The sequence below is a fragment of the Dromaius novaehollandiae genome, chromosome 3 (genome assembly GCF_036370855.1).
Source record: "Dromaius novaehollandiae isolate bDroNov1 chromosome 3, bDroNov1.hap1, whole genome shotgun sequence".
Classification (NCBI taxonomy): domain Eukaryota; kingdom Metazoa; phylum Chordata; class Aves; order Casuariiformes; family Dromaiidae; genus Dromaius; species Dromaius novaehollandiae.
The window spans coordinates 115,162,406-115,177,504 of record NC_088100.1 but is presented as its reverse complement, the minus strand read 5'-3'; the positions used below and the strand labels follow the sequence as shown (position 1 = coordinate 115,177,504).

General features: G+C 38.2%; 1 protein-coding gene across 1 annotated transcript in view; it reads right to left on the bottom strand.

Moving 5' to 3' along the window:
• Positions 1–15,099, bottom strand: part of CFAP61 (cilia and flagella associated protein 61) — a 134,891-nt gene that overhangs the window by 89,374 nt on the left and 30,418 nt on the right. The window contains exons 10-14 of the mRNA XM_064509885.1: positions 14,373–14,560; positions 11,046–11,085; positions 7,735–7,874; positions 1,820–1,946; positions 893–970 (exon numbers count right to left, since the gene is read on the bottom strand). Of these exons, the coding sequence (XP_064365955.1) occupies positions 893–970; positions 1,820–1,946; positions 7,735–7,874; positions 11,046–11,085; positions 14,373–14,560 (573 nt within the window). The remainder of the gene's footprint in view (positions 1–892; positions 971–1,819; positions 1,947–7,734; positions 7,875–11,045; positions 11,086–14,372; positions 14,561–15,099) is intronic.

Here is a 15,099-nt window from a genome sequence, read left to right as displayed (position 1 = left end):
TTTTGCTGTTCAAGACAGTGAAACCTAGGTTGCCCTCTCACAACACTGAAAGTGAAAGAAGGGAATTTGACAGAGAAGAGCTGTAGAAGAAATTCCTCCACAAGTTTTCCCTGTCAAAGTGGTAAAAGTTGAGATTTCTGCACATGTATGCACTCCACAGAAACTGCTGTAACCTCTTAACTCAATGCTCTTAATATAATTAAAAACTGTCTTTGAAAACAAGAGTGACTACTCTTTATTTTAAAAACTCAGTGCTACAGGTGTTGAAAAATCTAAAATCTGTCTTTTCAATATCAGAAGAATGCCACAGAACAAATAAAAGCCTTATCAAGTGCTTACTTTCTCAAGAATAATGGATAACTGTCTTTTTTTTTGTACTGCAGTAAAGAATAAGATTTTTTGAAGTTAACTGTGATTCATGTCACTCAGAAGCCACTGTTGGTAAAAATTAATAAAGCAAATTTAGAAGGAGAGCTGCTACCCTTTGTAGTGTGCCATGGAAAAACGGTTATTGACTGGAAATTAGGCAGCAAAATAGGTGATTGCAGCAACATATTTGGAGGCAGAATGGCTTTGTCACAGAGAACCAAAAAGAGATGCAGGAGGTATAGATTCAAAACTCAGCGGCGGCTTCTTGCAAAGGAGAGGATGATTTTTTCACCTGTGTATCCAATCATCACCTATGAGAAGGGAAATAATTATTCTTCTCTCTTTCCTGACTATGCAGACTATAAATTTATAGAAGCAGTATTTTTTGTTATGTACATTTTCTGTTACATGCATGTATAGTGACAAGCATGGAATGCAGCCTTTGGTCTTGAGGGCTGTCTAGGTGTTACAGTGTTCATACAACACAAACATAGCAGATGGGGAAAATATAAATACAAGTTACCATTTCATCTTTAATGACAGAAATGCCGACTATTTGATCCAAAGCTTCTGCTATGAATGCCTGCACTGGGGTCCCATCCTGCAAGGCAAAAAGAATATATGCACATTTCCTATTTCATTACGTTACATATCTCACTATTTAATCATAACTCTGTATTTCACCACATGATCATAGTTAAAATACTTTCCCAGCATACATTCTATGCTCTACCCCAATTTAGCCACTCTTCATTAACTCAAGGCATAATCCTCAAACAAAGCATATGTGGTTGGACTCTTGACCATACACCACCTTACTGAACTAAAGTTTAGGTTCACGATCTAGCTGCTATAGGAGTGCTATAGGAGAGCTACAGGATCACCCACTAATTTAGTCATGGGAAAGGTTCTGATCTTAGGAAAGAATATTAATTAAAATGTAGATACTCTCCATCAACATTTGTATACAATGGATTTCCCTCTAGTTATATTATTGGCCATGCTAATGCTTTTTTTCTTATGCAGCATGTTCCATCATGCAGCAAAAATGCAGATGTTCCCTACTGTGTGATGAGCAGATGTGCAACACATCATGGGAAGCAGAAAGAGGCTCCTGTCATGTGACACAAAATGCATGTACATGCTTATCATATAACCAGATGTGCACGCAAGAAAAAGCAGCAACAGAAAACAGGCTGTTGGCTGCCAGAAAAATGCATCTAGCCTGCTTCCATTCCTGCATTTGAGGGGTCCCCAAAGAAGAGGTGAGTTGATATAGGCCACAGGTAAGATGAACTATCAAGTCAGGCTGAATTCAAACTACTAACTGTTGGCTGAATACCTATGTATTATATAGTCTATTAGTTTAGAACAACAGAATAAATACTGGGTGTTTTTACCAGTATTTACCCATTCTGTCATCATAAATATATTTGCAATAAATACTCACTGGATCCTTGCGAGCCAGAGTAAACATCTTTAAGTCATTTAATATACTTTCATTCAAACTAAGAGTTTTAATGAGCATTTCAACACCAAGTATATCATTGGTTGTTGCTCTTCTTATATTAAATGACCTACAAGAAAAAAAAGAGGAAAAAAAAAGAGGAAAAGTTTGCAGTGCAACAAATCAAATTCCCATGCCTGTGAAGATGGGCCTTCCACAAGCACTGAGTGCGCATCTTTTCAAAGTTGAAATTGATTGATGTGTGTCAATTGTTTCAAATGCATGAATTGCAATGCACAAATTCAGTAGGGGATACAGAGACTCCTTATGACTCATTCCTGGCAAGTATTTCTACTCAGGAGATACATAACTGTTGTTTGCTGGAAAGATGCAATCTGATTGCCCCTGACCGATGGCTCCAAGGCAGAGAAAACATAATAGCACATTTCATAGATGATAACAAGCATATGGATTTTGGGCAGCAAGCACAGCTCAAAAAAATGCAAAATTTTGTGTCTGAGATTGTAAGAAAGCATCCATAGGTGCCAGTGCTATCAGGATTGCAAGGAAGAAAGACAAGTTTCAGCCAATCACTGAGACTTGGTCCTATTTCAATAATCTGGAAGAAGGTGGTGTTGGTGAAATATGCAATAGCTAACTAAACAAGAGGCTATATATAGAAACTCAGATGTTTAGAGAAGTGTAAACTGAGAAGGCATGACAGCTTTATAACTTCAAAGCTCAACAGTACTTGACTTTGGAGACTCCAAATATTTCTACAGGAAGGAAATGATGAGAGTCTTAAAGAAGCTAACATGTCTTATAGAAGTACATGAGCCCGTCCAATAGGCAGGCCATAGCTGACCCAAAGAATACACAGGACTAAGCCCATTAACTCTAGTCCATGACTGAGGAGAAGATATTCACTTGGTGCAATTTATCATAACTCTTCTCCATTAACTGTAGCTGTGATGTTTTACAGTAGCCGAGGAACTTTCCCTTGATGTCTCTTACAGAGATCAGTCTTTCCTGGTTAAGCAACGTTCATATAATTAAGGCTTATAGAGTGCTGCTGTTCAAGGAACTCAATTACAACTTAATTTCCAAGAAATAAGACCATTTATCCCCAGTTAACAAAAACTTGGAATTCATGTAGTACAGTTTCCATTCCTGTTCTTGTTTTCAATTTAAACTTCTATGTGCCTGTTCAGCCTGTTAAATCACATCCAAGTTGATCTTGTGAAATATGGTTTTAATAAAAATCAGACCTAATAATTTAAAAAATACAGCTACAAAACACCTGATATGAGAAATTTAATAGCTTAAAACTTAATTGAACATTTTCAACTTGATTAAGGGCTCAAAAGCGGACATTTGATTACTGAATTGTGTAACAAACCTTGTAGTTAACATCCAAGTTACAAACTAACCCTGAATTTCTAAGTGAGCTTCAGCTCAATTTCTGCTTTTCACAAATTTCCACAGAGAGTTGATTGCAAGATCAAACAAACAGTTGAAGATGATCGAGCAGTCAGCAAGACCAGCAATCTGGTTAGGTTCTACAACCCATGACTCTGCTGTCTTCCTGCCACTCCACTGAGCCCAGCATCTGAGTTTTTTCCCCCCCACTCTGCAACATATCAAAGGAAGGCAATCATACTAATACTAATAATGAACTATAATTTCTAGCATAAAGAAAATAGAACATGCAAAAATGGAAACCACTTTAAAAAAATTAAAACAAGATCCACCATGAATATGAAAGACTAGGAAGGATTATCCAAGGTCAGTGCATGCTCATTTCTCTTCCAGCAACGAATTAACTCATCCTAGATGCCCAATTCCTTTGACTGCTCAGAAGCCAGGACACTATTATTATTATTATGCTTTTTGGTGAAAATTGAAGGAAAGTATCCATTAAGCATTTCAGCCTTTGCCTTGTCATCTGTTATTTGTTCTCCTTCACTGTTAAGTAGCAGACCTACACTTCCATTTGTGGCACTCTTGCTTTTTGTGTGCTTAATACTTTTTCTTATTCCTTTTACAACCTTTGCTAATCAGTATCTCATTTTGTGCCTATGCCTCTTCTGATTTTGCCCTTTCATGTCTCTACATTCCCACTTTCTTATCCCTGTTTTACTTTTAACCCATTTTATGTGACTTCCTTTTCATTCACGTGCCTTTTGAAAGCTCTTAGTGCAACTACAGTACATTGATCTTTTACTTTTTCATATTTTGCTTTTATCTAAAGGAGTATTTGCTTTCGTGCACCAAGTTTTCTGTTCTTAAGAAACTTCCAGAATGCTTCAACTAGTTTTTTCCATAGCTTTTTCTGATCCTGAACCTCACTCACAGGCTATTTTTTCCTACTTTCTCACACAGCTGCAGGGGGGTTGGAAAAAGACACTAATGGCCTTATTCTGGTTTCATGGAAAGGCTGGTATCCCTTGGAATATGCACAATTTAATCAGAATTATAAGGTCTTTAAAAAACCTTGATAATAAGTTTAATTTTGACCAAAATAGCAAAAGGACCTATGACTACCAATCCTACTGCTGGATTAATGAACAGCTGTTACTGAGATTAACGGGAATTACTTCAGTGGCCAGCTGGAAGAAAGAAGTGGATTCTTACATAATACATAGAAGCCCAACTTCATAATGTGGAAAAAAACTTCTGCATAGGTCCAACAGTAGCTGTTCAGTTCCTGCATAAGTTATTTGCATACCAGAAGTGATTAAGTATGCAATTAAAATAGAAGTATTTCTCTGCAACCATTCAACATTTAGCTACATTAACGAGACAAACACAAGGAAAATCTCTAACTCTACCACAATTTAAGCTTGGTGTTTGGGCAAGTATAGCTTTGTTATATAAACAGAGCATTGGAAAACTTGTACCACATAACAGAAATCATACCAAGAGATCATACCTGTGTTCTAGGTAACCAGTATTTCAGACAACAGAAATGTTCAGAGTATCACAAAATTTGAAAAATATGAAATACATGACCCATCAGAAAAAAAAGAGAGATCAATAAGATGATAAAATAGATACTCAACATTGAGGTTAAAGCTATGTTCTGCATGTTCCAGAATTGCATTACTTTAAAAATAAACATGCTTTGATGAAGATCGAATGCTGTAGTAAGCAAGAAAGGCAGAGATGGAGCTTGTAACTCAGGTGGTCTGCAAGGACAGAAGCTATGGAAAATTTGTAGCGTATTCACAATACCTGACTTCAGGCATCTAACCCCCTAGGCTCCCAATATACTGAATGAAGAGAGGCAGACTACTCCAGAGAAGATTCAGAACAAGAGATTAACTCAGATTTTCTGAATTTCCCTCTAAAAATATTTGTATCTCTCCACTGACAACATAAGGGATGGGGGCAGGGGTTGGATTTAGAGCTTTTGCTGTAAGACCTCCACTGTTTTTTTTACAGCATTTTCCTTAATTCAGGTTGGGAGGGACTTGGAAGGTCATCTAGTCCACTCTCCTGCCCAAAGCAAGACTAACACTGAATTTAGACCAAGCTGCTTGAAAATATCCTTGGAGCTTTTCAAGACCTGACTGGATAAAGCCCTCAGCAATCTGGTCATGATCCTGCTTTGAGCAAGGTGAGGTGGGACTAGAGACCTCCTGAAGTCCCTTCCAACCTGAATTATTCTATGAAAACCCTAAGAAAAGAGCTCTCGCAGCCTCTCTGGGCAACCTGTTCCAGTGCTAATTACTCTCTTAGGGAAAACTTTCTTCCTTATATCCAGTCAGAATATCCTGACATATGGTGTCCCACCATGTCTCAGCTCTGAGTCTGCACACAGGGCTCTAGCTCCTCCTGTCTGCTTCACAGGCTGTCTGCATTCATGCCCACCATTGAGGTGGGCACCCTTTCAATTTTTTATTCTTTCAAAGGACTTTCTCACTCCCATCATCCTGTTCCATGAACTTACCACCCCAACTGCTGTTCCCTCTCTTAACTGCATGCTGTTATCATCATCCCCAACGTACCTAGTTTGAAGGCCTCCTCACGAGGTTGGCAAGTCTGTTGGCAAAATTGCTCTAACCCCACTTTGTCAAGTGAATCTCATGTCTCACTAAAAGTCCTCGTTCCTCTAAAAGGGACCTATAGCCATAAAAGCCAAAGCACTGCCTGTGACACTACCCATGTAGCCAGCTGGAAACTCTCAGGATATAGCTACTCCTACTCAGCTTTTCCCCTTCACCTTAGGATTGATGAGAATGGCATCTGAATGTCTGTATCTTACACCTTTGCTTCCAGAGTGCTGTAGTCCCTCTTCATTTGTTCCAGGTCTCACTTGGCAGTGTCTTTGGTGCCCATATGGATGAACAACAAGGGGAACCCTGAAGGCTGAACTAGCCTCAGGAGTCTCTCTACAACGCCACAAATCCAGGGCCCAGACCAGCAGCAAACCTCTGGTGACAGCACATTGGGACAGCAGATGGGTGCCTCCACCCCTGCAGAAGGAAATCTCCAACTCCTGTCACTTGATACCTCCTGTTGGTGCTAATGCACAGGTCAGGCCCAGTTGGCTCTGAAACCTCTCAAGCTACACAGCTACTGAACGAGAAGTAATTAGCAAAAAGTGCAGCTGAGAAATCTTAAAATAAATAAATAAAATTGGGAATAAATTCCACCACCAACTGCTGGTGGGGGGAGAAGCTGCCAAAACCCCCTGCAAAACAACAAAAAACCCTCAGCCCCCCAGAAGAGTAAATGAAACTCCACAATAAATAAATAAATAACCCCGCAAATAACTACTAGTTAAAAAAAAAACTGCTGAAAAAAAAGGAAAATTTTCAAAACTTCACAAAAATCCCCTTGCCTAAATAGTAACCCCTATCCAAATAAATAAATGAATAAACACACAGACAAATGAACCCCACAAACAACTGCTGGGGAGAAGAATAGGGAAAAAAAGAAAACTTGCTGAAATCTCCCTCCTTCAAAAGCATCAAAACCACAAAACAAAACTAAAAAATCCCTCTCTAAGTAAATACCCCCCCAACCTGTAAATTAATTAAATAAATAAACCAAGCCCATAAAGAACTGCTGAGGGAAAAGAAAGGAAGAGAAAGCTCTGAAAAAAATCCCAAAAGAAAACCCCATCAAAACTCCCCTAGCTAAACAAATAAAACCCCCCAAATAAACATGCAAAGAAATCTAAGCCCTCCCCAACCATGGAAAAATTGAGAGAAAAAAGAAAAAAGAAGAAAAAGGAAGAATCCTAAACAGACAAAAATGGAAAGGAAAAGCTCCAGAGACTGACAAAAAATGGAGAAAAAAACAAAAAGTTTTTAAAAATACCACGACCACCTTTGCTGAAAAAATGCCAGGGCAGGGGCAGAAACGAAGCAAGTATCCACTAACTGCCAAAGTCACTATTAGCATCCTCCTTACAGAGGATAAGCATCTCATCACTTCCCAATCATCAGACAGTCAGAGACTAAAGACACAGGCCATTCTTCCTGTAGCTAACATAAACAGAAATAACAGATCACAGTACCATAAAGAATTAAAGAGGGGAATACAGAAAACTTAGGGTTAATTTAAATGAAATCAACTGTCTTCATGAATATTACAAGATTCTTACAACATCCATCCCTACATCCATAAGCGCTCTGCTGATTAATGCAAATAAAACCCACAGATTGAGGTTTGGATAGAATACAGAAGTCCTGTTCCTAATTACTCTAGGCACAGTCCTGTGCTATTCAGCTATATTGCTTTTGGGACTCAAGCTATCGTTTTTGCAAGACACTGCATGTACCACGCAGACATCCCAGCTTGTTCTAAGGTAATGAAGGAATACTCATCTGGTGCTAGGTTGTATGATGCAAGTATATTCCATAAAAGCACTTCAGAGAATATTTATTGTCACAAGGCACATGACTCACTTGAGCAATCCAGCACGGTGGAATATGTAAAGCTCATGATTAAATGTGGAAGTACAGAAAGGGACAACTCGAACAAAACTCTGGATCAGATGGAACTCTGGTGCAAAATGTGGCACAACGATGATACAGAAATCTTTGTCCTGAAAACATATGCAAAGAATACAGGCTGTCAGTGATCTCAACATCAACTTTACACAAAAGCTTCTGACTACAGGGAAGGGGGAAAAAAAAAAGAATCAATGCAATACTTAAAATGTATGTACACTGCAAGCATTGCTCTACCTAGACAGCATGATGTCTGGCAGCAATTACAATAGATAAAAAGAAAATAAAGTCTCTTTAGGATCAATGAGCAAAAGTTGGTTTACAGAAATGGATCTTTCATCTCTAGTAGTAAAGGCTAATGAGTTAAGATCCTGAAATTCTCCAAATGTCCTTTTTTTTATTCCTCAGTAGAGATTAGCTTTAGGCTCACATCTTTAGGTCTAATGTATTTTCCTTGCCATGTCCTTTTTTTCTACCCTACAATTCTGCTGCAGTGGAATTTTAGGACAATGGATGTCTGTCTGGGAATTTTTGCACGTTTGCAGCTGAGTTAGAACATCAGCTAGAGCAGCACGTCCTGAAATCCTGAACAAATAGTCTGTGTGCACGCATGGATTGATTTTACACCATGTTCACAGCAGACCTGATGAATTTGGGTTTGCATATGTACAGCAAAGTCCAGCTCATCCTAAATTTGGCACTGCTAGTGTCCATGTGCTACAGGGTACATATGCATAAGAAACTGGTATTGATAGTCAAGACAAGCTCAGGAAGTGTGGGCTAGATGAATGGACAGTGGGGTGGACTGAGAACTGGCTAAATGGCAGAGCTCAGAGGGTTGTGATCAGTGGCACAAAGTCTAGTTGGAGGCCTGTAGCTAGTGGTGTCCCCCAGGGGTCAATACTGGGTCCAGTCTTGTTCAACTTCTTCATCAATGGCCTGGATGAAGGGACAGAGCGCACCCTCAGCAAGTTTGCTGATGATCCAAAACTGGGAGGAATGGCTGATACACCAGAGAGCTGTGCTGCCCTTCAGAAGGACCTTGACAGGCTGGAGAGATGGGCAGAGAGGAACCTCATGAAGTTCAACAAAGGCAAGTGCAGAGTCCTTCATCTAGGGAGGAATAATGCCATGCACAAGTACAGGCTGGGGAATGACCTGCTGGAAAGCAGCTCTGCAGAGAAGGACCTGGAAATTCTGGTGGACGAGTTCACCATGAGCCAGCAGTGTGTCCTTGTGGCCAAGAAGGCCAATGGTACCCTGGGTTGCATCAGGAATAACATTGCCAGCAGGTCAAGGGAGGTAATCCTCCCCCTCTACTCAGCCCTGGTGAGGCTGCATCTGCAGCACTGTGTCTAGTTCTGGGCTCCCCAGTACAAGAGAGACATGGAAATACTGGAGCGAGTCCAGCAAAGGATTACTAAGATGATTAAGGGACTGGAGCATCTCTCATATGAGGAAAGGCTGAGAGAGCTGGGATTCTTCAGCCTGGAGGAGACAAGAATGAGGGGGCATCCTATCAATGTGTATAAGTATGTGAAGAGAAGATGTAAAGAGGATAGGGCCAGACTCTTTTCAGTAGTGCCCAGCAACAGGATGAGGGGCAACAGGCACAAACTGAAACACAGAAAGTTCCGTCTGAACATAAGGAAAAGCTTCTTTAACATGAGGGTAACACAGCACTGGAACAGGTTGCCCAGAGAGTTTGTGGAGTCACCATCCTTGGAGATATGCAAAACCTATCTGGACACAATCCTGGGCAATGTGCTGTAGGTGACCCTGCTTGAGCAGGGGGGTTGGACTGGATGATCTGCAGAGGTCCTTTCCAACCTCAACCATTCTGTGATTCTGTAATCTTTTCAACAGAAAGGTACCATTTGAATCTCACTCCTTTTCTTCTTTTCAAGAATACTACGTGATTACTCCCTGGTGATTCCATCATGACATTTTGTTTCAAGGCACTACAGATGACAGGTGCATTGTTGAATGGACAAATTATTCTGAATTTTTAAATGTTTTCTGTGCTCAGTTTCTTTAGGAATGTAAGTTACTAAATGCTGATGTTACTCCAGTCTCCACTTCAGAAAATTCCTGGTGGTGAGCACTTTTAAACATGGTGATATTTAGGACCAACTCTGTATCTCCAGTCAGCAGGACCTGTCTCTAAGGGATGCTACTATGCAGTAAATTATAGTGTGAATTTACAACACACTGCAGTGTGCATTAAAATTGTCTTAGAAAGTGGAGTTTGTTACTTCAGATAAAGATTGATCATGCAGGGAGTTAGGGCGAAATAGTTACTGCACTGTAAATTCACAGCCTCCTTAGCTGCATATTAGTTTTGCCCTGTACGTAAGCTTTCAGTCCAACTGTTTAGGAGATAGGCAAAGAATATGAATTTTCTTAATACTGCTTTTTCCTAGGCTTTAATTCTTTCCCATTTCATGTGTTTTCCCTGACTTTATTTTTAATTTAGACAAAGTCTGAGTCTATATATGAATTTAGAGGAGTTTGCTCTCTAAATCTGCATCTCAGAAGAGTTCCTATGGGATGCAAGGAAAGAACTTATGTACACAAAGTCCAAAAGCAGCCCAGGAAAGATTCATGCAGCTGAATGTCACTACCTATGGCATACTCCTATGAATCATTCACTTAGGCTTTAGATCATATCTAAATGTCCTGGATGATAGCTGCGCTATTGTCCCACCATGCATACAGAGATTACATTTTCTGGCTCTTCAGCCTGATTCAGCTCCATTGCAGGTCCAGTTTTTATCCTAAGCCATTTTTGTGAGCACCAGGCACTCATGGAAATTAACTGAAAGGCAGTATCAATTCTAGACAAATCAGAGCAAGAGCTTGAGATTCAGACATGTGCGAAAAGAAAGAAGAAATGTTACTTCACTTAACTGTTTAAATGAGGCATTATCTTGAGAACTCCTTGAACAACTTTTCAAATAACCTTTTGTTTGGATAATGAAGTCTTCTACATAGACCTCATAGAGGCACACTGATTATAAAGACTTTCAGAACAACCATGTGAATATCATAGCACACAGTAAAAACTAATGAGCTAATTCCAATTTATGCGTTGCTATGCTACTGTCCCACAATTATACCTTATTAAGCTCTCCTTGTAGAACCTAAATACATTTTTCCAAAGGTGAGAGAAATCTGAGTAGGTATGTACAGGTGGCAAAATAATATTATTTATAATTTCTTAAAAGAAAATACATTTTTCACCTTAAAACTTTGCTTATACGTACTGGAAAAAGCTGGAAAACATAATGCAATAAATCCAGTGATCTGCAACCAAAAGCAAACATTGTTACCTAAATAAAGTGCCTATCAAGCATATGCTATATATTTTAAAAAATTTACTTCTCCATATATGCAAGGAACACTTATTCACAATGCTAATCAGAAACTTCTACTGGTTCATAATTAATCACTTGCAGATGTTGTACACACACATCAGTTGTTGACTTTGAAAGCTTAAAGTAGCACTATAAACAAGAATAAACCTCAACATTTGAATTCATATCAAAACATTAGTCTCTTCAATGAAAAGAAAAATTGAAAATTTAAGTCAGGTGCTGCTCGCTCAGAAGCATTTTTCAGAAGACTTCCATAGACTGCCAGAGCACTATTAATATATAGTAAACATATTCATTGAGGTTACAAACAGTTGTTGCTATGGTCCATGTTATTTCCATCGTGCACCAAGAGTTCTGTCACTACCCATTTGGTAAATCTACCCAATAGACTTTATCACACTAACACGAACATCAATACTTTGAAATTGTTTTTGAACACTCCTTCTTTTTCACTTCACACTTCCTGGTTTAGAACAATTCCACTCTCTTTTCCATGGTGACAGTGAAATGTGGTATTTGAGTTTAAAAAGACAAATCTAACAATTTCATCCTGTTTCTCCTATGTGTAAGGATATCAAAGAGCTCTAAACCCATCAAATAGAGTTAAGCTGAAACTTCACGAAGTATTTTCCCACAATAGAAAATGTCTTTTGAAAATATTCAGTACAGATATATATTACCTAAAAATACTGACAAACACCTCCCCCCTCCAGACCTGTAATTAAAATAATCAAGTTACTTTTATTTCATCACCAATAATGTTACTGGATTGAAAGAGAAATAACTTTTAATTGAAATAGTTGTAATTGAGTGAAAAATATGAAAACTAAAAAAAAAAGTTACAAATACAGATTTGGACTGGGGCATTATATAGTCACCTATATAATACATAATTATGACTAGTTAATAGCATAGCTGAATGGGGGAAAGGAAAAAGCTATTCCAATGTATTTTCTATTCTCCAGAATCTAGTCCCTTCTTGGCAACATGGAACTCAAGAACAATGGAAGATTTTTCAGGGGGCTTGAAAAGGTAACAGGTATCTGCAGGCAAACTAGCAGTTCAGTTCCTTCACATTTCACTTCCAGTGCACTAACAAGCCACATGACAACTACAGATTTAAAGAGATGGAAACATTTGGTGACTTTACTGGATAATACAAATTCCTCAGTAGTAAACTCCCCTTGAGGGCTAAGATGCAATCATACCAACATTTCAAGCAAATTACTATTTCTGGATCCAAGTTGTGTTGGGTCAGCAGTAACTCCTTTAGGACAAAATCCTCAGATACTGATCCGACAGAATTACCTCATGTCAACCTCTCAGATACATTTGCTATTCTGTCAGTTTCTCTACAAACAGGAGGATCAAGCTAATGCAAACTAGGGAAGTATACAAAGAAAAATACATATTTTAAAATACCAAGATCTACAGACTCCTCATCTCTGAAGAGAGCATCTTTCATGAATGTTAATAAATGTTAATCTTAGCAAAAGTTTACGAAAAAGAATCCTATCTTCCCTGCAGATATCCATCTTGGAATCCAAACTGTTCGAGAGGTGTCTCCAGGGGGAAAAAAAAAAGAAAAAAAGAGCGAGATGACAATCTGCAGTGTTCAGTGATAAACACAGTCAACATACCTTGAACAGAAGCAGCAACGGTGCATATGAAGGAGCGAATGTCAGAAGTGGGCAAAGAAATGAAAGATCCTTATCCTAAGCAGGATGCTACGAGCAGAGAACTTGACTAGTCTACAGAGAGATTATTTCCCAACATGGTAACAGCAGAATCACAGTTCTCCATTGCTATTTCAGTATAATGGATGACTCCTCATTTCAATATTATTTTAAAATAAAAAGTGATTTTATTCTGGAATAATTATCTCACTTCAATTTTACTTGAGAATATGTTGTCCGTATATTAATTGTTCTGGAATAGACTCTCTGCAGAGTAATTATACTACTGTATATACATTGATGAATGCTTTCTAGTAGACCAGAGACTCACACCACTTTTTAATGAGACTGTATTTCCTTCTCTTCCTAATGAATTTAGGCTAAATTACTAGGTAAATATGCACTAAGAAGACTGTATGGTTGCTTTGCTTCAGTAACTTTGGATATTTGCATCTGTAGCAGATTTACAGTCTCTAATCCCTTTACTAGGCCCCCTCCTAAAGCAGGAAACAGCTTAATACATCCAATTAATTTTGAGGGAGTTCTGAATTCTGTTCTTAATAAAGTTTGTTCCTAAATTTCCTTTAAGACAGATAAGATCAGATGCTGTCTGTCACCCATGACTACTACTTCATGTAGAAAGATGGTATTTCAAATGTTATTACCATTGTCAAACTCAACACTTACAAAAATTCCTTGCTACCAATACCTTTTGTCTCTAGAAATTACATATATTTTAAGGTGTGGAAGATCTTGCATAGACCAAGCCTCTTTCTGTCTACTTTTTGCAAGTATCTATATGTCTTATCTTTCTCTCTAGGATTTAGAAACAAGTGCAGGGCTCAGTGACACAATCAGAAAGGGCTGGTGTTCCTGGGGTAGGTTTGCTGATGTGGTTGAGGATGGGCTCATTCTTTAAGGGTGCAAAGAAATTTGTAAAAAATTCACTAAAGCAGTTTTATGGATCAGTTCTACTCCCCCAAGATCTAAGGTCCACATCAGCAAGCATTTTAACATATAAAGCCTTTGTTCTCAAACTTTGGCAGATTCTAGAAAACCAAATTAATTCTTTCAGTGATGAGAAACTCTTTCAGTGTCTGGAAATGAGGACATTTAACTGCAGAGTTTAAAACAGCCTCATTTCCCCAGTAGCACAGGTGACCAGCACCCTAACATCTGTCTCTCTTCACTTGTAACCAGCTTCAGAATTTATGCTTCTTTTTGGAAACAAGCAGCCTTCTTCCACAATTTCAACAAGTACTTTTCCAACAAAAATAACTTGTAGTATTGGAACTTGATAACTTTTTGTCCCTGCACTTCTACCAGAGGTGGGAAGTTGCAGGTGGATGATGAAAATTTCAGTAAGTTATAGGTGAAGGTAAAAGAAAGAAAAGAAAAAAAAAAAAAAGAGAAAAATTAAAAATTAAAGAAAAATTAAATCTAATTGCACCAGGTGCTATCACTTTCAGATTTGTCCTAAAAATGCTACATTAAGTTGTTACTAAGATTAGGAAAACAATAACTATTCATCCATACTTGCCTAGTTTCATGTTTCTTGTCTATACAAAACAGACGAATACAGAAAGCATTTGGAGTGCCTCTGTGCACTGGACGAAAAGCATCTTTTTCTTCAGTCTCAAAGACAGGCGTTACTGAAAATTTAAAATCTTTGCCTCTGACATCATCTAATGGTAGTTCAGTATGGGAAACAGTATTCACTCCATCCTTCTGTAATGATAACAGACAAGTGACCAGTGACAACATTTCAGAAGACATTTTCATTTTTTAATGAAAAGGTCTTGCATCATTCCTATCTCATAGCATTCCAAGCAGACACACAGGGATGTACTTTTCACCTGTCACATCTTCACAAACACAGAAGGTTAAGAAGGTATTTTTAAATGTGAAATCTACCTGCTTATGAAACAGTAGGTAAAAATGGTCTTGAAATTTTGCAGTTCTTGCAGAAGAGCAATATACAAATATTACAAAATACAAACTCATAGTTTTCACTAGAATCCCTTTGTGAAGCAACAAAATATTTATCTTTCAGAAATGCTTTGCAATATAAAAATGTTGTTTCCAGATGTGTATTAAAACTATGTGAAAATTAAAGTATGTTACATTAAAGAAAATGGAATCAATGAAGAAAATATTGTGGAAATGGAATTGAACAATACTGGAAGAAAACCAGGGCAGTTTGATACAGTACTGAAAGAGAGACTGCAAGACAGATATAACCATTTAAGATTTCTTGGGATAAACTC